Below are 23,046 nucleotides of genomic sequence, written 5' to 3'. Positions count from 1 at the left end.
CTGCAGCGGGGGCGGCCGAATTTGCCTCATTATCGGCACTAGCCCCATTCGGTTGTGCTTGCGTGCGTGTTCTGGAACGTGTTGTCGGGCGTGTGGCTTCATTGTCACTCGGAGAGCTCATTCTGCTCTGTTGACGAGGTCTAGGGTTCGGGGACGGGCGCTCAGTTGCACGACCTCTTCTTTGGGTCATATCAACCGGACTTCTCAGCGCCGTCACTATATATACTACCGAAACCCTAAAATAAAGCCTTTGAAAATAAAACGGAACTGTCTAAATTCTTATTTACAGTCTACGTTTCTTGTAAAGTTGGACGGAGTGGTCGAATGTTCCTTCCAAAACCGTTTGGGTACGCTCGATAAGCTGTTTCAGCTGTTCCGAAAATTCGTGAACGACGTTCCTCGCACTTGAATTTTTACAATCCGGAATTTCGTTTCGGATGAGTTTGACAACCTTAAGTTGCTTTACCGTCGTTAACCACAGGTCCTTTCGAAGCTTATCAAGCTCCTTATGGCGATCGGTTAAGACCTTAGTGGTGTTGACGAACGGTTCTTCGGGCTCGCGAGTTTTTCGTTTACCCATGCAACAATGCACACTGAAACAGTTGCAGTAGCAATGGATGTAGATCAAGTAAGACCAAGTAGGTATACCGAAAGGAAGTTATTCTCCGTGTTTTCTGAGGCGGGACAGGGATTCACAAAGTGAAAGCACTAAACCGCGGACCCACAGAAGGAGTACCAATCGAGTAACCACACTGGTTCACAACCACACCGACTAGCCACTGAACGTAACGTTCGTGCTAAAAGACAACCCTTTCGCAACCTAGTGCTCCCCACGATGTGGCTCGCACTAATAGTCACAGGATACTCGCTTCCCACTATGTGGCCACAAGTACCCTAGCCTTGAACTCTTGAACTTGAACCGAAGCTTGAATCGAAGCTTGACACGGCAAGTGCTACTATGTAACAGTCTTGCGCCGAGGAAGGTCTTGCTTGGCGTGTCCGGCGTGCGGTCCTTGGGTAGGCAGGTGACGAGGTTGGTGGAGGGGTTGTTGCTATTGAAAGCAAATTGAGAAGTGATTGAGATTGAGCTGTTTGCTTTTACGGATGTCCTTGAGACCACTAGTGTACTACCCTAAAGCCTATCCTTCTCTAATCTCAGCTGCTATCTGTTCTACCAATGATCTTGTCTAAAATATCCACGTAGTTGTAGTTTCATCAAAAATCCAGTTCCCATACTGGATATTATCAAATCTTGATGATTTAGACCAATCAAATTAATGATTATCGGACGTATCAGATTCTTGTTCTTATCCTTGAATATCTTGCGCCATTCAGATATTGGTAGACATGCATACGAAAATTTATTGTTCAACCAGATTGGTTGTAGTTGCGGCAATACCTGCCGCTGACGGCAACTGCGTCACAGCTATCGGAGCACGGCTCATTGGATCTAGTTGTTGCATGTACAGTCGTCCGGGACAACTTGTCCCTGCTGGGATCGCTGGCGTAATAATGCTAACAGATTTGTAGCGCTGCAGACCTTCAGTTTCACGTGTGGATATGGCAAGTTGGAGCGGAGAGCTCGTAGCAAATGTTATTCACGTTGATACCATCCATAATAGAGCGCGTACAAGTACGTTCTACAGAGGCGCTTATCAATAAGTGCACCTCGTCGATTAGGTGACCCCCTGCGCTTATTGAGAGAGATCTCTGTACTGCTGCACTGACAAACCAAGACGGGAAGCGTCAACATTGTGATTATCGTGTTTGCGCGCCGCTTCACGGATTTCAACCTGTTTGCGCGGCGGTGGGATCCGCAGCACCATCGCCGTACCGCGTCGGCAACCTCGTTCGAGACGTTATTGGTTTGACACCTTAGTGACGAGTGCGGGCGAGTGAAGGGGCCATTGGCCATTCCGTCGCTCCATCTCCATCGCCCCCTGCGTGGTTGAATTCCTGCCAGTAATGCTATTGTTCACTTGACCATTCCTCAATTACCCTCGTTCAAAGCAGCATGGCTCCACCTCAACAAATCGTCCGCGTGGCCGCAGTCCAGGCTGAACCCGAGTGGCTCGACCTGCAAGGCAGCGTCAAGAAGACGTGCTCCTTGATCGCTGACGCTGCGCAAGGAGGCGCGCAGCTAGTGTCGTTTCCGGAGTGCTTCATCCCGGGCTACCCAGGATGGATCTGGACTCGGCCGGTGGAACCAGAACTTACCGTCAAGTACATCATCAATTCGCTCAAAGTCGACTCCCCCGAGATGGAGACGATCCGAGCTGCTGCAGCCAAGCACAACATCAACGTCGTGCTGGGGTTCTCCGAGAACCACCACAACTCGCTGTACATGGCGCAAGCGACAATCTCCGGAGCTACGGGCGACATCCTCATGAAGCGTCGCAAATTCAAGCCCACGCACGTTGAGCGCACCGTGTTCGGAGATTCCTCGGGCTCTTCGTTGATGAACGTGGTGGAGCTGCCGATCGGCAAGGTCGGCGCGCTCAACTGCTGGGAGCACATTCAGCCGCTGCTCAAGTACCACACGTTCCTGCAGCACGAGGAGATCCACGTGAGCTCGTGGCCATCTTTGGACCCGTTCGAGGAAGGCGACCCTGGCCACTGGGGTATGAGCCGCGAAGGCAGCCACAACGCTGGACGGCAGTATGCTCTTGAGGGTGGGTGCTTTGTGATGCACACGACTGCTGTTGTGTCGCAACGGGGTATCGACCTACTGGGGACGCAGAATGGCCCTGTGTGTCATACACCTGGAGGAGGGTGTTCGGCCATTTACGGCCCTGATGGTCGCCGGCTGTCCGAGTGGCTCCCGGAGACGGAGGAAGGTCTGGTATTTGCCGATCTAGACAAGTCGCTGATCATTGCCGCGCGTACACTGGTGGACAGCTGCGGTCACTACAGTCGCCCAGATATGCTATGGCTTGGCGTCGATGCCCGTGAGCGCAAGCACGTCGACTACCAAGGCCTGCCTGATCTCAAGTTTGAGAAGATCGAGACCTCGAGCGAATCGAGCTGCGATTAAATTCGGATAGCATAGTCGGCGCCACCTCTGGTACGTAAAGCCTTCAGTTGGAGCTTGGCACACTTGGGGAATGCTTTGCCATTTTCTAACTTCCCGTTTAAATCGTAGCCCTGTCTTACGTTGTTTGAGCTGTCGTTTTCCACTTCAACTTTGTCATAAAGGTTATGCCAGATCGGCTTGAATAACCATCAAAAACAAGCGGCCGTCGCTTCTAGTCTATCACGGCATCTCGGCAGGCACGCGTTCAGGAACTTGCCCGTCACTTGGTAATACTCAGTCAATGCCTTCACAGACCCGGTGCAAACAGTACAGAAATTTTGACTCCGCCGTGACCGTCTCGTCGAGGTGTTCGAGCGGTAACACCGTACAGCGAACAATCCACTATGAGCACTTGGTATTTCCGAAGCAAAATGGGGTTGACGGCGCGCCACGACTTCGTCGCTTTAGTTCTGTGGCTCCCAATTGAGGAGTGACGAGATCATTTCATGGAGAATCAATTTTGAATACGCCCAAGTGAACCTCTGTGCACAACAGGAAAAAGTCACTCATGACGCCCTGATCGACAAGAAGGAAAAAGCAACAGCACGCGGTGGAATTTTTTCGCGTCGTGCGCCGATAGCCGAATGCTCTCTTCGACATATACGGCAGCTTCTTGGATTAGAGCCCGCTCGGGCATGCGGTCACAGGATTTCGCAAACCTACTGCACGATACGAAGCACCTTCTCAAAGTGAAGCTATCTTCGTGGAGGGGACCGTACACATATTGTACTGAAGACATCACGGCCTAAATTCGAGTAGGTAGGATTGATACTTACGATATCAACGTAGCAGCTCTCGCAAAAGACAGGCTAGATATCGTAAGAGTTTGAGTAGTATGCTTGATTTCTACATGTCCGTCTACAGAAACATCAATCAGCCCGCCTGCTAATGTATGCAATACTTTCCTTTCCCGTTTCCGAGAGGCTCGAGAAGCAAAGACAGAGAGATCAAGGATCAAGAAGAACAATATGATGCCTGAGCTGACGCCTGACATGTCAGGATCGGTGCGTGGTAAGGAAGGGTCTAGCGAGATCGATGACGCAAGAAATACTGCCCTGCTCGAAGATGCTTTGAAGGCGAATGGAGAGTAACATCTCTACGAGAAGATCATGGAGCTCGCTGTTAACGAGAATCTGCCAGTAATATTTGGGTGGCAGAATGTCGAAGACTTCGTTCGGGTCATTCACACAGCTCGGGTGCAAGCTATTGCTCCAGGAGGAGCGCCATTACCAGCTGATCCTACTGGTCTTCCTGCTGTGGTGAGTGTGTAGAACTTAAAGGAAACCATGCTCGATTATGCGACGTCTATTTGCTGCAGCCACGTTCGAAAGCTCTACACTAGACAGAGACGCACCACACCTTCCGAATACCTTGTGGGGATAGAGCAAAACCAAACCGAACACGTTCACCGAATCAAGCGAAATGTTTTCGTAATGAATAATGAAGCAACCTGCGCTGTACTTGCACACATATCGAATATTCCAATTGATTTCTTCACAATTCAATCTCATTTGTACCATGGACATGGCATTTATATGTCCTAGCCACAACACAGCGCCGAGCCTTGGACTGAGACGAATAGCAACCCCAAAATCATGATCGACGAGCTCGTTGATAATAGCACAGTGTGGGTTGCGCAAAAACGACCATCATCCACCACCAAAACGAAAAGTATCCCTGGAAAATATCGGTTCCCTGTGGTTGTGAGTCAGCGATTATCCTGGGAAAGTAAGCACCGACCACCTAAAAGCATTCCTGCAAGTTGCAAGAGTTTGCAGGCTGCAGTACGCACCAACAAACGCCAAGCAGTGAATACCTGTCGCCTTCTTGATCAGACCGATTGTTCCTCTTTCGTCACCACCAAGACGTACGCAGTTAGCAACGCACAGTATAGCTGTGATCACGTGGTATTTTCGCCGCGGCCGCAACCAAGTTCTTAGACTGGCTCGAGCAGCTCCACTCTCATGAACGAGCCCTATGCCAGGGCAGCCTGGGTATGACAAATGTTTAGCTGGACGCGAGCTTTAGTCCATCGACGTGGAGCAGTAGTAGCACCGGAAACCTGAGGAACACTGAAGACTTCTGACAGTCGTCTTCATTTTGCACTTGGACTTCCCTGGGAACGCTACCCATAGTAAAAGCGCCACCGTCCGCTCGCTTTGGTTCATTGCAGGTTGAATTCCAGCACCTTGAAAGGACCAACTACTCCATCGACACACGTTTTTTCGACAGCGCCCGATGACTCAAAGTCGTTGAAAGTCGTGTCGTGACACTTGTGTTCGCAGCGACGACAAGAGGATCAGTATAGACATCGCAGGGGAAATATCTTCTGGGGCTGGCGCATGCTTCACTTGTATTCATCGCTTTGAAACGTCAGTGCTCAAGTTCATACTTCGAAGTATCTCGCAGCACACGGTACGTTGGTCACCAACTGATTCCCCGCAACAGCTCGTTGACCGAAACAATGAATTCATGCCGATTTCAACTAGTATTTCACGCTTAAATACACAACGATTGATCCATTCATCCATTCACTCACGACAACCCCCCCAGCATGGTCGTCTACGGAATGAGCAGTTGGCGGCGGTGCAGGTTGATCTTGTACTCCCATGACTGCTGCAGCGCGTAGCTCGACACGTAGAGCACGTACATGGTTCCCTTGGCGTAGAGCTTCACGGGGAAGAGTCTGCTGGGGTCGCTCTTGGGCTGCGCGTTCGACTTGATGACCTGCAGCTTGGCCAAGTCCAGGCTGATGAGCAGCTTGGCCGTCGTGTTGTCGAAGAGGTGGAACGTCGTGTCGGTGAGCACGCCCCAGCGCGTAACGACCGTCTTCCTCCCGGGAGAGGCACTCGCGGGCGTCCTGGGCGTGAGCGGCGCTGGAGACGCCAGCATTCCATTGGATGACACCTGTCTCGACCAAAAGGAGAAGGACCGTCTCGGACGCGTGGAAATAGGCGGCGCCAGGAGGAACTGACCCGACTTGCACGGCATGCGGGACGAGATGGGCGTGATCTCCATCTCTACTGTGCCTTGCACAAAGCGGTGCAGCCCCACAATGGACTCCTCGACTGGGAACTTCCATTTACCTAGAGGTGCGCTGGCCGTCTTGTGGTGCTCCCAACCAGGCTCTAAGGCCACTATTGCCTGGCCTAGGAACCGCATTCGGCCCGTCGTCGTGACGCCAATGAGCGTCGTCACGATGTCGCACTTGCTGGACAGCATGGGCACCAGGAACGTGTCATCCCACGTGGGCAGGTTCACGTTGCTGCTTTTACCCGTGGAGAAGTGGAACATGAAGGGCCCGAACGGCTTCTTGAGCACGCGCACGTTGCACAGCACCGAGACCACGTTGCGGAAGTCGCAGAGCATCTCCAGGCCCTGCACGCGTGTGATCTGCAGCTCCACAGGACGCCCCACGGCGCTGAGCCGGCGCGACAGTTGGCACCGCGCTAGGAAGCAGCGCACGAGTCGCTGAGTGACGCGCGCGGCGCGATGACGCAACGCGCGTCGCTCTTCGGGCTGTAGTTTCTCCTGCTCCTGCAGCCGCCGCGCCTCGGTCTCTTTAGGGTTTGGCGGTAGGGGTTTCTCCCCCCAAAAGCGGCGGCTCTGCGCGTCCATGGGCGGCGTGCCAGGCATGTGCGCATCCTGTTCGAACTCCTGCTCCTGCTCGGGCTCCTGCTGCTTGGCGTCGGGTAGCGGTGGCGTACAGGGCTGCGTGGACGCGGCGTCTTCCTCGCTCGCGCGGCGCGGCGCACGCACGCTGGACGGCATGGCACTTGAGCGTGAAGGAGCGCGGGTGGGGGCTATAGGTCGTGGAATCGCAGAGTGGCGTCTGGTCGGAGGTTCGCGTTATGCTGGTGCAGCTAGAGAATCGCCTCTCCCTAAAACCATCTTGGCGTTTGTATGGGAGAGAAAGGCACATAGCGCAGGCGGATTTAGGTAAGGCTGATATGGCTTGACTTCGGTTGTCTACGGCAAAATAGAGGATGTCTGGTTTGTACATCGCGGAGCATGGGGTGCTATCATGTAGTGCGCCAAGGCTCAACACCCACTCCATTCGCTGTAGGACCGGCGCAACACACCTGGGGAGAGCTTTCGACAACCCTCCGCCCGTGCCTCGAACCCCAGGCAATCGATCTCTGCTTCGCCTCGCGCACCAATCGCTACATTCGTGCGACTTTTCAGCAAATTGAAGGCAAAGTAGTCCATGCCCAGCGCTCCGTCATCAATCGTCAGCGAGTCGTCCAGGTCCAGATCGCCATCCATGCCCCAGGCATCTTTGACAAGCTTCGAGCTGTCAGCAGATGAAGAAAAACGACCACCGCCGCCAGTGGCAAGTACGAGATCAAAAACAGCAATTGCAAAGCAACGAAGCATGGCCAGCGCCGGTTCCTGGTCGAAGTTGATCCTGCTCTGGTCGGCGAGGACGCAGGACAACAGACCCACCGCCGGAGGTCACTGGCCAAGAGATGACGAAATGGCCCGAGTGTCTGCCACGACTTCGGATTTTGCGAGTCCAATGGCTGAAGCTGACCGTTGTGGTGATGAATCCATGGTCGAGCTACTGCAAGGGGGGCCGCAGGTCTCGGAGACACAAGACGGAGCTGGGAGAGAGGAGCAAAAAGAAAGAGAAGACGAAGCCTCTGGATCTAGCCCGGAGACGAAAGTGGAGGCGGGCACAGAAGACTGGCCTGCGGAGAGGCGGCGCACTACCAGCGACCACCTTTGTTGTACGCGCCCAGGGTGCCACAAGTAGAGACATTTTAATGGTCTATGCATTGAGCACGGTGCTAAAAGAAGTAAATGCTCACGCCCTGGGCGCAGCAAACGAGCACATTTTCGTGGTTTGTGCAGTGCACACGGAGGGAACCAGAAATGCTCGCATCATGGGTGCAACAAGCTCACAAAAACGCGTGGGTTATGCTGTGCACATGGAGGGAAACGTGAATTTTCACACCCTGGCTGCAGCAAGCACGCAAACGTGCGTGGGTTGTGCAATCGACAAGGAGAATACCCAAAGTGCTCGAATCCTGGTTGTGGCAAGCATGCAAAATGACGTGGGCTGTGCAGTGCCCATGGAGGTAAACCCAGCTGCTCCCATCCGGGGTGCAGCAAGCAAGCAAACATGCGTGGTTTGTGCTGTGCGCATGGAGGAAACCCGAAATGTGAGCACCCCGATTGCAGCAAGTACCTACAATTGCGTGGTTTGTGCTGTGTTCATGGAGGGAAACGGAAATGCTCGCATCCTGGTTGCAGCAAGTATCCAAAATTGCGAGGGCAGTGTAGTGAACAGGCGGGCGCTGTCGAGCCTGCATAACCACATAGGCACACGGGGAAGGTTGTCAGTATTCGCATCCAGGTTGTATGACGTTCCGCGCGCACAATGAACATATTCTGATACGACTACAGTGGAGGTACTCAAGATTTGCGCTTTGAGTCAATCTATGCATACTCTTATGAATGCAAACAGCGAGCAAGCAAGCCAATGTGCTGAAAGGAAGACCAGCTGCTGGGAGTGAAATAAAACTATACCAATAGGGGTGCCGCGAAGAGGTTGTAACATACACCTTCTAAGGAAACATTGGGGGCTATGCTGAGTTTCAATGTTCGGGCTTCTTGTTGTAGGTTACGTACTCGTCATCTGCTTCCGGTAACACTGCAGCAGAACTTTGCTCGGCATCCTAAAAAAATTGTGTCGTCCAACCATCGCGACGGTTGAGTCGGGTCCGGAACGGAATGCGCGGCCGATGGATAGCCAGACGCGGCAATCGGATCGAGAGGCGTCGATTTCGGCAGACGAGCGACGCCAAGTCCACGATGACCCCTTCAAGACCTCCAAGAAACTCGGGATTGTGGCGCTCAAGCGCAAAATGGACGTCTTCGAGGACCAAATGGCGACGATCCGCGCGCGACTCGAAGCGAGACGAGAATTGGCCTCATCACAACGAGATTCCCACCTCCCAGCAGTGAATTGCAGTCTTCTAGCCCCTTCAACAGCAGCGGAGACATCATCTATGGATCGCCTGAAGCTGCCGTTGCTACGACAAATTGAACGCATGAAGGTGGCGAATACTCAGCCAAAAGATCCGTTCCTGGAGGTGGAGAACGTTCTTCATCGCACATTCACTCGAGAAATTTACGTGCGAGACGCAGACGCAGTGGCGTCCAAAGAACTGGCGGTTGCATCGGCAACCAAAGAGGCTCAACAATTGGGAGAAGAAGCTCGGAAGCGCATGGTGGCGTATACACAGAACGAGAGCGGGTGGAAGTTTGAAGAGCGCACGACCAGATACCAGCAAGTGATGGAGATGAAGCAGCAGGCGGAGAAAGCGCAGCAAGAAGCAGATTTGCAGCGCGAGACTGTCCGCCAGATGAAAGGTTTACTGCGTGATCCGTACGGGGAGCTCCGATCTAATCCTGTACTTCGACATGTGCTCTCGCCTATAGTCTCGCCCCTAACGACGGCAAAGCTGCGTCAAAAGAAAGAGTATGAATGGATATGGATCCTTGCGTCTCCATCGACAAAGTTGTCGTTCACACCTCGCGAAGAAACCCCGGACCACACAATGGATAGCGAGAAGGAGCTGTCAATGTACGTTGTGTACTACATTGCTGGGTCAGAAGTGAACAGCAAGCCCGTGGAGAATGAAGATCAGTGGCAGGATATACTGAGCAATGATTGTCCGCCAACGGCTGGCTGGATGTGCTGCTCAATGCATGGTGTACCTCCAGCTCCAGGACTTGCGCCAGTCAGATCCGGGATGCAGACTTGGACTGTGGGAGGGGCTGGTGCTGGACATTTGAACGGCAAATATGTTGCGTGTGGAGTCCACGACCACGTCAGACGATTCAAGTCATCCGCTGGCGTCGAGCTCTTTCGGAAGTGCGTACCTGTGTTGTCTACACTATCGCAGGCCTTACATGGTGGCGAAACAGCGCGACCCGAATCAGCCAGCTTAAGTGTTACTGATGAGGAACTGCGCGGAAGGGAGAATACCTCAAGGCTGGCAACGAAGACAAAATCCAGTGATGTCTTACCGAGTGGACTTGCTTCCATTGAGAAGGATGAGCATGATTTCCGGTCAATGCAACGCGTTGGATCGTGGTTGAGTATGAACGCGTCGATTGAAAGGAATCGCCGAATGCTTGCAAGTTGTAGCACTACCGATTCTGCTCAAATGGCCGATACGCCACAAGCCATGAAGCAGGATGGCAGTAGTGTCATGAACCAAGAATCTCGAGAAGTGAAAGGTATCAGCGACGTTGCAAAGTCCCGCCCAGAATTGAGTGCGTCATTGTGTCGAGAGTGGGTATTGTTTACACGTTGTTCAAGACGTCGAGCTGACAAAGTGATGTCTGGAGCAAGTGAGCCACCGATGAATGGGATAGGACTTGGTTGCTTGAAGCGGCACTACTTTATTTCATTGGAGGAGAAAGCAGAAATGACAACCTGGGTGCAGACCAAGGAATCGTGGCTCGAGAAAAATGTGCTAACAGTTATCATTGAGCGTGAAGGACAGATGGATCGTGTGCATCACTTGAGTCGCAAGTGCATGGTCAAATACCAGCAGAACTTGCGTGCGGAGTCTGAGAAAGCTAAGAAAAAGCTGCTGGCAGAACTAAACCGTATTCGCTTTTTGACTGTAAAGGTTCTGGAAAAGATCGACCGCTGGCGGCAACACGCTCGAAAGATTGGTTTTGCGCGGCATGACAGCACGACGGAGACAGCAAACGCATTCAATAAAGTAGATACACTGGATACCAATGCTTCAAACACGGACACTAAGAGCCACCAAACAGAGGCCCTGGTACTAGGGTGGTCTTCATCGATAACACTGGAGACAGGGAAACAGCTTTACAAGGGGTCCAAGGCTTTCGTCTCCAAAGTCAAGCGCTTCCGACGCTCGGAAGACATTAACGGCAAACGAGAGCAGCACATCGTATATCTGGGTTACTTTGCCACGCAAGAGGAAGCCGAACGCGCTTACGATGAACACGCAGCTTCCGAGGCCCGTCTGTTGAACACCACAGTCGAACATTTACCACGTCGACGAAATGTTTTTCGCTCATGTGGTAAACATTTTGCCGTGGAAAGTGAAAAAGATGGCCCGAGTTTCTGTATCGAGTGCAAGACGAAGCAGCTAGCGTCCTCATCTTCAACGTCAGTTGATGAATGGATACCACCGTTCTACTATGGCACTGGCGTGAACTACATCATGAAAATGGCAAACGACTTGGACTTTCTGGATGATGTGCTGCCTTTAAAAGCAGCGCTAAACAATGGTCGTGGCATTGAAGATGAAACATTCCCTATGCGTGGAAACATCTTCCTCTTGCCTAAAACACCTATTCAAGATCCCGATCTTGCCGTCTTTACAACATTTCTAACGCCCACAGCCCCTCGGGTAGGAGAATCTCCCGACTCTCTTAGTATGAATGATATCGACGATGAAGCACTCGATCGCGGCCGAATATTCAAAGCGCAGCGGATTTTTCTTCAGGAGCTGCAGATTTATCAACCTGAGTTGATCGCTGAATCTCTATCGCGACAACGTACGTCAAGTAACAGTTTAACCGCGTCCAAGACTAACCAGGACGCTTCCGCTCCGCAGTATCGGTTGGTGGAAGCTTTGTATTGGGATCATTGTGCTGCGCTTAAGATTTTACAGGAACGCCCACCGCTGGCATTACGACAGTCTAATATTTGGTGCCGTCCAGACGTAGGCGAATGGGCTAGCTTAGCCATTCGTGGAGCTAACCAACTCCACTTTTTGTTTGAGGAGAAGCTGAAACAGACTGGCAAAGAGATGGTGCATAGGCGACAACAAGTTCTGTCAGCACTACGCCAGCTAAACAAGATTCCTTTGTACTTTGTTCCATTTCGTACGAAATTCACCGAGCTCATTGCAGCTGGACAAAGTGTTCGAGGTGATGTTGTCCAGCTGGAGGTGAACAATGCTACCAAACGGCTCCAACGATACGATTCGTGGTGTACCATGTCACTAGTCGTACAACGATGGTTTCGTGGCGTTCTTGGTAGACACAGGGCACGAGCCACACGAAAGGCTCTTCGCTTTGCTTGTAAACTCCGCGTGTTTTACGCAAATCAGGTCGCTACTGTTGCCAAAACGTTTTATGATATCGGTGTACGTGCTGTGGCTATTCGACGAGCATACAAGACCATTTGCACGCCAGTTTACACTCGTGTCGTAATGATGAACGGAGAGCTTGTGACGATAATGTTCCACTCACTCCGCCATCACCAGCTTTGCGACACAAGTTCTCGAAATCCTCCAGCACCTAAGCGTACCCTGCTGCCATCATTTTGCTGCACTAGTTGTGCGCGAAGGTTTCACGTTAAGGCGCACTACCAATCTCGAGATAACAGGTTTGAGGTATTGTGTGGGGTGTGCACGTGCACTTTGAACGGTGGGAATGTGCAGGATAACAGCGGCGCCAGCGAGAGTTGGTTGATTCGCGCGTATAGCTCGTCTTATAATGTGATCTATCGGCTACGACTGGACACACCACAACTACAGCAGTTGATTTCGTCTCAGTCATACTCACATCTCTACCCGCAATCACCTACATTCGATTTATGCCCTCTTATCATGGATATGGAAACGAAGCAGCTTGCAGCAGCCGTGGCTTCAAAAAGCGCAACGTTTTGTTTACAGAATGCAGACTGTGTGGCGAATAATCTAGCAAACTGGAGGCGTATGAACAGCGAAGCAACACAAACTCGAAAGTCTTTGATGGTGGAACTTGATAAAAATGTGGCTTTGTTGGATAGAACGAAGTACGCTCATGCTGTTTCTGTCGGCAACGCGAAAAAGGCTTTGAATTTCGCGTCACGCCCATTTTCCGAAGCTCAAGCATGGGACCCGCTTGAAAATGCCAACGACTGGAGATTCATTGTTGAAAAACGGCAGTTGGTGAAGCGTTTGGAGGAAGTGCACCAGGAAGTGGAGCGTCTTCGGGTAGCTCATTTTCAGGCGACATACAATGACCAGTATACCCAAGCTCGTGGGGCACACGCCCAAGAAGAGTATAATCGCCTCTGGCTTCCGTTGGTTGAGCGAGAGAGCCAAGCTATGGAAGAGGCGATTTTGCTTGAGACGACAGCTAAAACACGCGTGGAAAGATTTATGGAGCAACTTTGTGGCCGTTTCTTGACGCTCCGAGATTGCTATCATGTACCAACTCGCCGTAACCTAGTCATTCAAAGCCCCGTGTGGCATGGCATGATCCCATTTCGACTTGACATTCCTGGTCTTCGTCAAAGACTGAGTCATTTGCGGACACGTACGTTGGTTCTATCGAACCTAGCGAAACAGAACACAAAGACTCGACGAATGATCGTGAGCGCCAGCATGTGGCCTCTTGTTGAACGTGGCAATCACAGTGCATACGCAAAAAGAGATTTTTGGGTGACTGCATACGACCCTGTAGACTGCTCAGTGCACAACATTTTTCTGGAATGGGAACTCGTGCAGCTCCTAACAGGACCAGATGGGAGGAAAATCTGGCAAAACTCCACAGAATCGAAGAGAAGCGCGTGTCGATCGATAGCAGACATACTTCTATCGGTAACAATGCTGGATCGTTTTACGGGTGTGTTTACACTGCAAAAGTTACAATTCTATCACACGTTGCGTCGCTTATCTCCGCAATTTCTGTCCAGCAGAGTAATGCGCGATTTGCAAACCGGCCGCAAGTGTGGACAAGGAGACGAAATTCTACGCCAAGGAGTATCTGTCAATGGACGCTTGTGTGTCGTGGTTGTGTATGAAAACTGGGGCGACTTGACGTTTGCTATTTATCACACGGCAAGTGGCAATTTCTTTAGATTGGTGATGCCGCTGAGCCAAGTGCTTGACATTCTGAGCGGTAAACCCCTGATGCTTCGGCTTTGGATCTGTTGTGTGAAGTCAAACTCGTACGCTCCGACACTCTTGACTTATCTCTTAAAGTATGTGAGATTTTACCAGCGCGACGATGAATGCGAAGATGTACAAATAGAGCACGGGCTTCCCAACCAAATGCGCTCCAAACGCTATCAGACAGTTCTCCGAATTCAAAACAGGAAGGTGCTTGTTAGTATTACTGAGGACAGCTCGGGTGACTTTTTCGTCGCTGGATACGACTTGAAAAGTGAGATCACGTATAAGGTTTTGCTGGAGCGCGAAGGGCTTCACCGAGTTCTGAAAACGAGCGCTATGGTAGCTGATTCGGCGGCTGGCGTACGATCAAGATTCGAAACGTCTTCCTCCTCGCTGCTACTTCGACGAAACAGGAAGTTATTGTACGAGTGGATTTGCAGCCGCCTACGTTTCCAAAAAATGTTGGAGCACCCAGAAATGCTTACTTCGGGGACATCTCCTCTTGTATTTGGTCTTCATTTACGAGAAAGCTTCCGAATACTAAACCGGTGGATTGATTTAAGCCCGCGAAATCCTCTCCCTGCTGTAACAGAGGTTGAAATAGCACGTCGGGCATCATCAGTTGATGCAGCAGCATTTTCAAGTCTACAGTTTGATCAGCTAACACTGATTGGTCATTCGCGGCTTCCGTTTGCGTTAGAGAAGGAATATGTCGGAACGATCGATTGGGTGGAAGCTCTAGCAGGCCCATCATCTCAAACACAACATTGGAAGAAGGAACTCCCGTACATGCGAATGGATTTCTTCGTTAAAGCGCACACTTTATTCTCTCGAGTACGCGGCGAACTTGAAACGGAGGCAAAAGAGCGTCGGAAGCGAGAGAACTGGTCAGGAATGGAGCAGGAGGATCATACTAGTCTGTGCCTAGATATTTCTACTTTGATGAAGTCAGCTAAAGAGCATATCTCGACTACATGGCAAAGGCTTTCGGATCTCCACGCGACAGCAACAAAATGGATTGATCAATGGCGGCAAATTCACTCGGAATTGCGGGTAGCTGCTAAAACTGATGAACAGTCAAATATCGGTATCCAAGGAGTGTTAGCAGCAGCAAACGCCGCTCTAATGATCCATGAAGACAGTGGCTGCATGTTTTTGGGCTTCCTTCATTTGTGGGTTTCTGCTACGACGACGGACTTGGCACAGTTTATCTCGTTGGCTCTTCCGTTTGACTGTTGGCGTCCGGTTCTTGTAGCTTCTAGCCTTCTTCAAGCCTGTTTACAACGATGGGAGAACGAGCTGAAAGCAACACAGGCTAACCTCGAAGCCACTTTTGAGAAGATTGAGCGCAGCGAATATGGCTTGGAAGACCTTCGAATGCACAAAGCTAGAGTTATTCAGTTTTGCAGTTTCTTGACACGTCAGGCAACTAAGTCTGTGACGAATGACGAAAACGAAGGTGATGAAATCAAGCATGATCATGAAGCCACTAGCGCTGGCGTGGAACACGATGAACTAGTAGTGTCAGTGGTTGCAAACGAAGATATGCCAACGACCGGTGTCGTAAACACTGGAGTTTTGATTCCGTGCAATACTAACGAACCAGTCCAAGAAGTATTTCTTGCAGATATGCCAACGTGGTCCCCATTGGCAGCTTCTTCTTTCGTGGACCATGCTCGAATTATGGTGAAACAACTGCGCTCGTTTTTTCAGCATCAATGGAGACAGCAACAGATCTCTGGTTCTCGGTTTGGGCGACGCACCTCGAACACCAGTGGAGCTTTGACGTACCAAAGAGTACCCTACGGCGTGCTTGTGTACCAAATAATGCCACGAGATTCTTCTACGAAAAGGCAAGTATCAGAACTCAACTCGCGTGCTGCCGGGTTGACAGGAGACGTGGACGTATACGGACCTGCATTGTTTTGGCCTTTACAAGTTGGTAGCGGTTGGTACCAGCGCTTAATGGATTGTTCTGTAGTTTTCACGGACTTAGCTTTAAATTCAGATGTGCCCGACCAAGAAGATTGTCTTAAACGTCCAGCCGCAGTACGATCGACTAAGTATCTGCCTTGGAAGCAGTACGCTATTGAACGACTACGAGTCGCGAGAATTGTAAAACGTAGTCGTATCAGTGAAGGAATGTGCGTTGATTCACTGTTGAATGATCCTGATGAGATGGAAAAGGAGAAGCAAATGGTCACTTCTGTCTCGGTTGACTTCCGGCAACTGGAAATCTCGCTCGGGAAGCGTGGTAGCCTCGAACTTCTTGACAGTGAAAGTGCCACGAAATGCATGAGACATCTTTTCAGGCTTCATAAAGATTGTCTACAAGACAGTTCAGTGAATTGGCGAGTCTCAATTGCCAGTCCTCGAACAATGCATCAAGTGCTGGGCATCTATGATTCTGACGGATACACTATTCAGATTCCTTGCGTTGGATGTAAAGATAATGATGTATTCAAGATGGAAGGCATTCGGGTGGAGATCGACAACGTGGTAAAACCGCGCTGCATCATTTTCTCTTATCGCAATCTGCAAACCCAACGAATGTACTTTGTCGACTGTGACTATCACAGTTTACAGTCTCTTATTCATCAGCGCAGCCAGGAAAACGTGAACGTGGGATTCCTAGAATCGATATCATCAGAATTTGAAGCACAGTGGCGGAACAAATCGGCGATTCTCACGATTGAAGAATGGAGAAAAGTGGCCGCCCTCGCTGCGCAATTTTTAGTATTTCGAAGAAAAAATGGTGCTCTCTCGTTGTGCCTAGAACTATACATTCCTGAGGTGCTACCTCAACAAGAGATCAGCGCAGAAGTGTTATCTTGCGAATCATCACAAGCTGACGTTGATGGAGTAGACAAAAACTCTGGAGAGGTTGGCTTGGCTGAGAATTTATCAGTACAAAAGCCCGACGAATTTGATGACCCGCATTGCGATTCAGTGAAAGACGATCACCCAGTTTCGCAAACGACACCATTATCAGCTCAACGCCGCTGTCGTTCTGATGTCTTGGCGGAGCGCAAAGCAGTGAAGCGTGTGTTAGATCATCACTTTCAGAAGCACCAACCTGCAATCCGAGCCGCTGCATGCGGCAGAATACTTGCTAGAACTGCTCTTCCTTCGGATACGGGCTTACGAGTGATGTCGGAATGGATGCAGATGACACGGGAGGATTGGCGTGCGCAGGAACTTCGAGGAATCCTAGTGCTGGATGGAAATGAATTGACTCAGCTAGAAAAAGCATACATGCCAGCTACACAACGTGCTCGTGAATACCTCGATACTTCGAACAAACAGGATGATATCGGTGGTCTTGAGCTTCAGATGAAAGAAATTGTAAAAGCAATGGGCGAGACTGGATTCCAGCCGAGTGACATTGAAATCCTGCAGTCTATTAGAATGACACGATGGCGACGGCGAGGAAAAAGAGCTTCTTCCGTAGCTAAAAGAGCTGAGGCTTACCTAGCAGATGTGGCCGAATGGTGGCGTAGGCGCTTGACCACGAAGCAGCCTGAAAATAAATGATGAATGACTACAGGAATCACGGGCCACGAGGATGAATTGGCTAGCAGCACGATGTCAATTAATAATCAGGAGGTGACGGAGTTTTAGAGTTTTCTTGACGCCATGGACGTTTCTTGAAAAGGATGTCCTCCATGAAGTCGCGGCACTTGATCTGCTCAGCAGTTGGAGCTTTCGGGTTTACACAAGCATCAGGCTTTACGCGTAAGAAGTAAGGCATAGACATTCGGCGCTCAGACTCCATGTCAACGCAAATGGGTGGCACACGATGTAGAGGTGCTGAAATGACGCCGTGGGTAAGCAGTGCAAGGGTCTCCCCAGCAAAAACGGAAAAGTGGAGCGATGTAGCGCTCTTCTCCACGTCAGCCCAGAGCATGCGCTCGAGATTCCACATCTGCAGCCCCGTAACAGTAGCCAAAGGCGACACTGTTACCAGTCCAAGATCAGCATGCACGCCGCAAGAATGGTCATTCGGGTCCACTTCTGCTCTCCCCATACCTTTGTTGCGGTAGCTGTAGATGCGTAGCACCGACGCGCCATACTGATAGCTCGTATCTCTAGGCCCTTCAAATGTGTCCGTCGGACGCGTTCGATCATCCAGAAGCTCCTCAAACAACCAGCGCTCGTCAATATTGAGAATCTCACACACCGCTCTCATGCAGTCCCTCGAAATATCATCAAGTAGCTCCATAAGTATCAGCAGCTCGTTTGCAAATTCTTTGTTCTCTTCGCTGTCTCGGAAGCAGGCAGGAGGCCATGGTGTGCCACTGGCAGCAATAGGAAGACGTAGTTGCATGTACTCTCGATTGCGATCTGAACTAAACCCCACACGTCGTCCACGTGACACCACCGCATGCGAAGTATACAAATTATCACTGGCATTACTTTCATTCTCGTCACCGCTTTCGCGGTTGCTCACATCCACATAGTCAAACCATCTCTTCTCCTTGGGCAGCTCCAACTGATCCACCAGCCACTTCCTCACCTTCTCAAACGCAACTTTGGGAATATTCGCTTGTTCCGGCGTCACCTCTAACCTGGCAAAGCCGAAATTCTGCAAATTCTGCACAAATCTCCGTCGTGCCAATGTCCGGGCGATGGAGTTCGTGGACAATGCCAACGTCGATGCGTTCACCGCAAAAAACGGCGACTCGCAGGCGTCCCCCATGGGCAACGGTTGTTTGAGCAGTGCCATATTCCTCACTACCAAAGCGTAGTGCAGTACCGGAACTCTCGCCGCTTCCATGCGTGCGTACAGTTTTGCAGCCACGATGTTGATCATCACCAACGGGTACGGGGGACTGTAGAGTTCATCGGCCGGCACAACGGCGAATACACTGGATCCTGTGGGCAATTGCAGCTTGTCCCTCAACTGCATTTCCAGGTCCATGAGCGTCGTGCCATTTGAATCTGACGGTGGACGGTCGTACAGTAGTGGTAATTGGATCTGCTGCGTGAACACTTGAGCTTCGTAGTAAAAGGTGCAGACGAGCGGAGGACGGCCAGCTATTACGCTTAAGAGGCCATTGACGTTGGGCGTCGTGTTGGGACCTCGTGGCGAACGACCGGCAGAGCTCTTGGAAGATGCATGACCCATTATTCAGAGAAACTGACACCAATCAAGGGATGTGATTGGTTCACGAAATCGGATACGATGTTATCAACATACCGGTAAACAGATTTCCTGGTTCTGTAAAACTAGTTGGGCGGTAATAGTAAACAAATACTATAATAATAAATACCGGGCCACTGACACTTATCGAGAGAAAACGGCTTCGCTGCACGATGATAGACACAAACGTGGTCTCTCAAACTTTTGCAGCTCGAATTTGGTAACGAAAGACTTCAAGGAGCAAACAAGGAGGGATGACGTTTGAAGAAAATCGATCTGGAAATTCGATCTCTGCATGCTGCACCTGAAGTCTACAGTATCAGTATAAACCTTTCTTGACAACCGCCACGCAGCAGTAATGTCGCTTCTTTGGTCTTAGCCCTCTGTCTATGATGAATGCTTTCACTCCTCTTCGATCCCAAGCCAACTGTGAACGCTGTTGGTGAAAAGTGTTGGTTGATCGCCCTTTTCCTCATGTTGTGGTCTGTCACTAACTAACGGTCTTGCTATCAAAGCTGCACAAGTTGGCTCGCTATGTACTCCCCTACTTTAAAGATGATAAAGGTCTCTGCAGCTGTCATGCGGCCATCGTTCAGCACTGCAGACAAGGTGCCCTAACTTCTTTCTTTTATAAGGATCCTCAATTCCAATGTTTGACTACAATTTCGTTCTATGCGAACAATTGGACGAGCTTTTTCTACCGAAGTATTTTAACATCTCGACGCGATGAACCTGAATTGCCGGGACTGCGGCAACGGTTATTGTTGGTTGTAGGCACGAACAGTCTTCTCCTTCATGTCGATCGATGGCACAACGAATTGTAGCACCACCCTAAGTGTTCCCGACGGCAGATGCATCCATAAATTGCGAAGGAATCGAAGAAATCGTGGGACTCGAGTACCTGCAATACGAAGTGTCATGGTCGTGTGGGCTGGCTTGGGTTTGGGATCGTTCATTCTTCAGCTACGTGGTTTCGCGAAGTTTGTGACGCCACACAAGATTTCTGAAAGCTTAGTCGCTTCTCCGGATGCAGTAGTGGAGACAGCAGATTTACTTGAATTCTGCCCAGCCACCGTCATGTTCTTTGCTGGTGCTCGATGGAACGCAAGCCCAACTCATTATCATCGCATGGAAGATGGAATATTTTGCCATTTTACTGTACCAGAATACAATGCGCACGGAAACTACATCATCCTGAACCGTGCGGCAATACCGCATGAACACACGCCATCAAGCTGTGCTGACAAAAGTTTCCCGTTTGAAATGAATTTCTACCACGGCAGCATCGGATACTACTCGATTTATGCGGAGGGAACCGGAACGTATTGTACAGAAGACAACACAGCCTACATCCAAGTTGACGGGGTGGGTACCTACGACATTAATGGAGAAGATCTCGCAAAAGACAAAGGAGACCTTAGATATCGAATGTCGTACTGGTACATTGTCACTGGCACCGCCTTCATTCTCGTCAGAGGCTTCACTTTGAGAAGAAGCTTTGTATCGTGCAGAAGGTTTGCCGAACGCTGTGACCACATGTCCGAACGGGTTCGAATCCAAGAAGCTGCCGTATACGTCCAAGAGAGCATGCGGCTATCGGCGCACGGCGCGAAAAATTTCCACCGCGTATTGTTGCTTTTCCTTCTTGTCGATCAGGGCGTCATGAGTGACTTTTTCCTGCTGAGCACGCAAGAAGGCTGGTTTGGACGTATTCAGTCCATTTCGCTCGGCTACAATTTGTCCGGAGTGGTGTCCATGCTGTTTGAGATGGTGGAGACAATGAACTGGATGAACGAGAAGCTACGAATTCTTGCCAAGAGGCTCTTGTTTAACTATGAGACGGTTTTGGTCGGCGAGCTTATTTCTGCAGGTGTGTTGCAGCACTATATCACATCGCTGAGTCGGTCACGACTTCAAGACACGGAATCTGTGGCTAACGTGGTGTCACATTACGTGATGGGACTACTGGGGCATATTGTGCTAGCGTTGGGCTGTCTCTGTATCATCATTTGCACGCGAGTGCTCGGTGCAATCGGGTACGCGCTGTGGCACTTCGGCACCTTGCGTGTATTGGCGAAAACGTGTTGCGTGGATGCTGCACTGGGGGCGCGAAGCAAGTTGGTCTTGCTGGCTGGGTACGCCTGGGAGAATGAAGAGCTTTACTACAGGTCTAGCACACTGAAAGCACTTGGTATCTTCAAATCGGTTGATCCCGACGGAAACGAGTTGCTCGTGCACACGACGTTATACTGGATAAGTATCCCGCAAGATAATCTCGTTGTCCTGGGAAATGTATCGAACCAAAGCGTGATTCCAAGCTCAGAACGCCCGTGTTCCGGCGTCGTAAGCTTTTTTGAAGACGCGCTTGGTGGTAGCGCGATGGACGATGTATCCACTGCTGACGATGTGGTTCTTCCGCTATCCAGCAGGTCTCGTTGCTGTCCATTAAAGCGCTCGAATGAACGAATTTCTCGAGCTTCCGAAGTTGCACCTGGGCCAGCGCAAGCGAAGATAAACGTTCGTTTTCTGAAGGACGAACACAATACTCGGAAAGTCTTGCCTACATTAGAGGAGGCGAATCGAGGTCCACCTGGGCGTATTCAAAATTGGGATTATCCATGATTGACGAAGTATCGACGTGTCGTATACCTCGTTTCGCCTCTTTGCGAACAATGCTGTGCTTGGATTATTTCATTTGTGGATACCGAGTGGGGCTGAAATAATTGTTTCTTTATTGACGCTGCACGCAAACACACGACTATAACATGCAGCAAATAGTGTGAGATACGAGCTCGAGGCAATAGTTACTGTTATTAACAACATCCAAGCAGACGCACCTCTCTCCACCGACAATGCACTTGGCCTCGAACTGGGTCCCATCGCTGCTGCCCTCATCATCGACACCGCTCCCCATGTCCTTCTTTAAACTACCACCACATGTGAATGCTAAGCAAACAAGACAGAACACTAATGATAGATGCCAAAGTGAATACCTATCAGATGACTGCCGTAATGGTTGGGGTATCCGAAGTAGAATTTTCTTCGAGACTTGACTACTCCACGACGAAGGCAAATACTCCGCATTTTCCCACGGTGATCGCGAGCTTTCTGCAAAATAAAATCAACCAGTCAGCAACCTCAACCAAAACAACAACTTCATCTTGGCCTCAAACATACTTGCGGTCTCCTTGGCGGCAAAAACGATCGGCGAGTGATGTCGGATAAACTGCTTGAGCAAAATGAACACTTGCTCCGAGAGAGCCAGCCCGTCCCCCACACACTTCGCTGTCATCTGCAGCACTCACCACCAGATCTCAGACCCATAACCTCTCCAACCACCCATCACTGCTTCCTCTCACCTTATCAATAGCATGGAATGACCCCACGCAGTTGAACACTAGCAGCAAAGCTATCCATAAACAAAAACTCTGTCGTTAAAACCTCACCAATCTGCATCCACTCCACTACAACTTACGTGCAGGAGACGCCTGCAATAGATCAAAATGGATATGATTGAGCGTCGCGAGCCACTGAAATGAGTCTCGACAGTAGCAGGTCTGCACGCGACTGAGCGCCTCCTGCACTGCGTCCTCCCGCTTGCTACCGGCCAATTTGGAGCCCACAAGCCCCGCCAACCGCGTTGCAGACACTTGACACTCGTGGTCAAAGATGAAAATGCGCTCTTTGGGCGGCCGGTCACTCGTTTTGCAGCTTTTCGTGACGAACGCGGCCACGATCTGCTCCAGTATTTGACTCTTGGGCGTGTCGCGATCACCACAGAGCTCCACGACCTGTCGCGGCCGGTAACCAGCTTCCTCACCACCTTGTTTAACTGTCGCAGCGTCCAGGAAGTGAATTCCCGTCGAGAAGCTGCGCATAGGCCGCCGTGCGAACAGGTCCAGCGCCGTCTCGTCCAGCTTGAGCTGCATGAAGCCAAAATGTAGCCA

At 50.6% G+C, this 23,046-nt stretch overlaps 6 protein-coding genes across 6 annotated transcripts; 3 read left to right on the top strand and 3 right to left on the bottom strand.

Moving 5' to 3' along the window:
• Positions 1-2,014: 2,014 nt before the first annotated feature.
• On the top strand, positions 2,015-3,034 carry KRP23_2394 (Arylacetonitrilase; the record flags this gene model as incomplete). Its single annotated transcript, XM_067887126.1, has 1 exon — positions 2,015-3,034. The coding sequence occupies one exon, from the start codon at positions 2,015-2,017 to the stop codon at positions 3,032-3,034; it is 1,020 nt and encodes a 339-aa protein (XP_067749741.1).
• Positions 3,035-5,635: 2,601 nt separating this feature from the next.
• Positions 5,636-6,844, bottom strand: KRP23_2393 (uncharacterized protein; the record flags this gene model as incomplete). Its single annotated transcript, XM_067887125.1, has 1 exon — positions 5,636-6,844. One exon carries the CDS (start codon positions 6,842-6,844, stop codon positions 5,636-5,638), a length of 1,209 nt encoding a protein of 402 aa, XP_067749740.1.
• Positions 6,845-8,820: 1,976 nt separating this feature from the next.
• Positions 8,821-10,033, top strand: KRP23_2392 (uncharacterized protein; the record flags this gene model as incomplete). The annotated part of the gene is made up of 2 exons (XM_067887124.1): positions 8,821-9,665; positions 9,988-10,033. The coding sequence occupies 2 exons, from the start codon at positions 8,821-8,823 to the stop codon at positions 10,031-10,033; spliced, it is 891 nt and encodes a 296-aa protein (XP_067749739.1).
• Positions 10,034-10,515: 482 nt separating this feature from the next.
• KRP23_2391 (uncharacterized protein) lies at positions 10,516-11,774 on the top strand (the record flags this gene model as incomplete). Its single annotated transcript, XM_067887123.1, has 2 exons — positions 10,516-11,626; positions 11,734-11,774. The coding sequence occupies 2 exons, from the start codon at positions 10,516-10,518 to the stop codon at positions 11,772-11,774; spliced, it is 1,152 nt and encodes a 383-aa protein (XP_067749738.1).
• Positions 11,775-17,548: 5,774 nt separating this feature from the next.
• KRP23_2390 (uncharacterized protein) lies at positions 17,549-19,084 on the bottom strand (the record flags this gene model as incomplete). The annotated part of the gene is made up of 1 exon (XM_067887122.1): positions 17,549-19,084. The coding sequence occupies one exon, from the start codon at positions 19,082-19,084 to the stop codon at positions 17,549-17,551; it is 1,536 nt and encodes a 511-aa protein (XP_067749737.1).
• Positions 19,085-21,790: 2,706 nt separating this feature from the next.
• Positions 21,791-23,028, bottom strand: KRP23_2389 (uncharacterized protein; the record flags this gene model as incomplete). The annotated part of the gene is made up of 6 exons (XM_067887119.1): positions 21,791-21,857; positions 21,937-22,026; positions 22,093-22,207; positions 22,277-22,391; positions 22,459-22,508; positions 22,575-23,028. 6 exons carry the CDS (start codon positions 23,026-23,028, stop codon positions 21,791-21,793), a joined length of 891 nt encoding a protein of 296 aa, XP_067749736.1.
• Between the last annotated feature and the right edge of the window lie 18 nt (positions 23,029-23,046).

This window comes from Phytophthora ramorum, assembly GCF_020800215.1.
Source record: "Phytophthora ramorum isolate Pr-102 chromosome Unknown Phyram_PR-102_s0002, whole genome shotgun sequence".
NCBI lineage: Eukaryota > Oomycota > Peronosporomycetes > Peronosporales > Peronosporaceae > Phytophthora > Phytophthora ramorum.
This window is presented reverse-complemented; position numbering and strand designations above follow the sequence as displayed.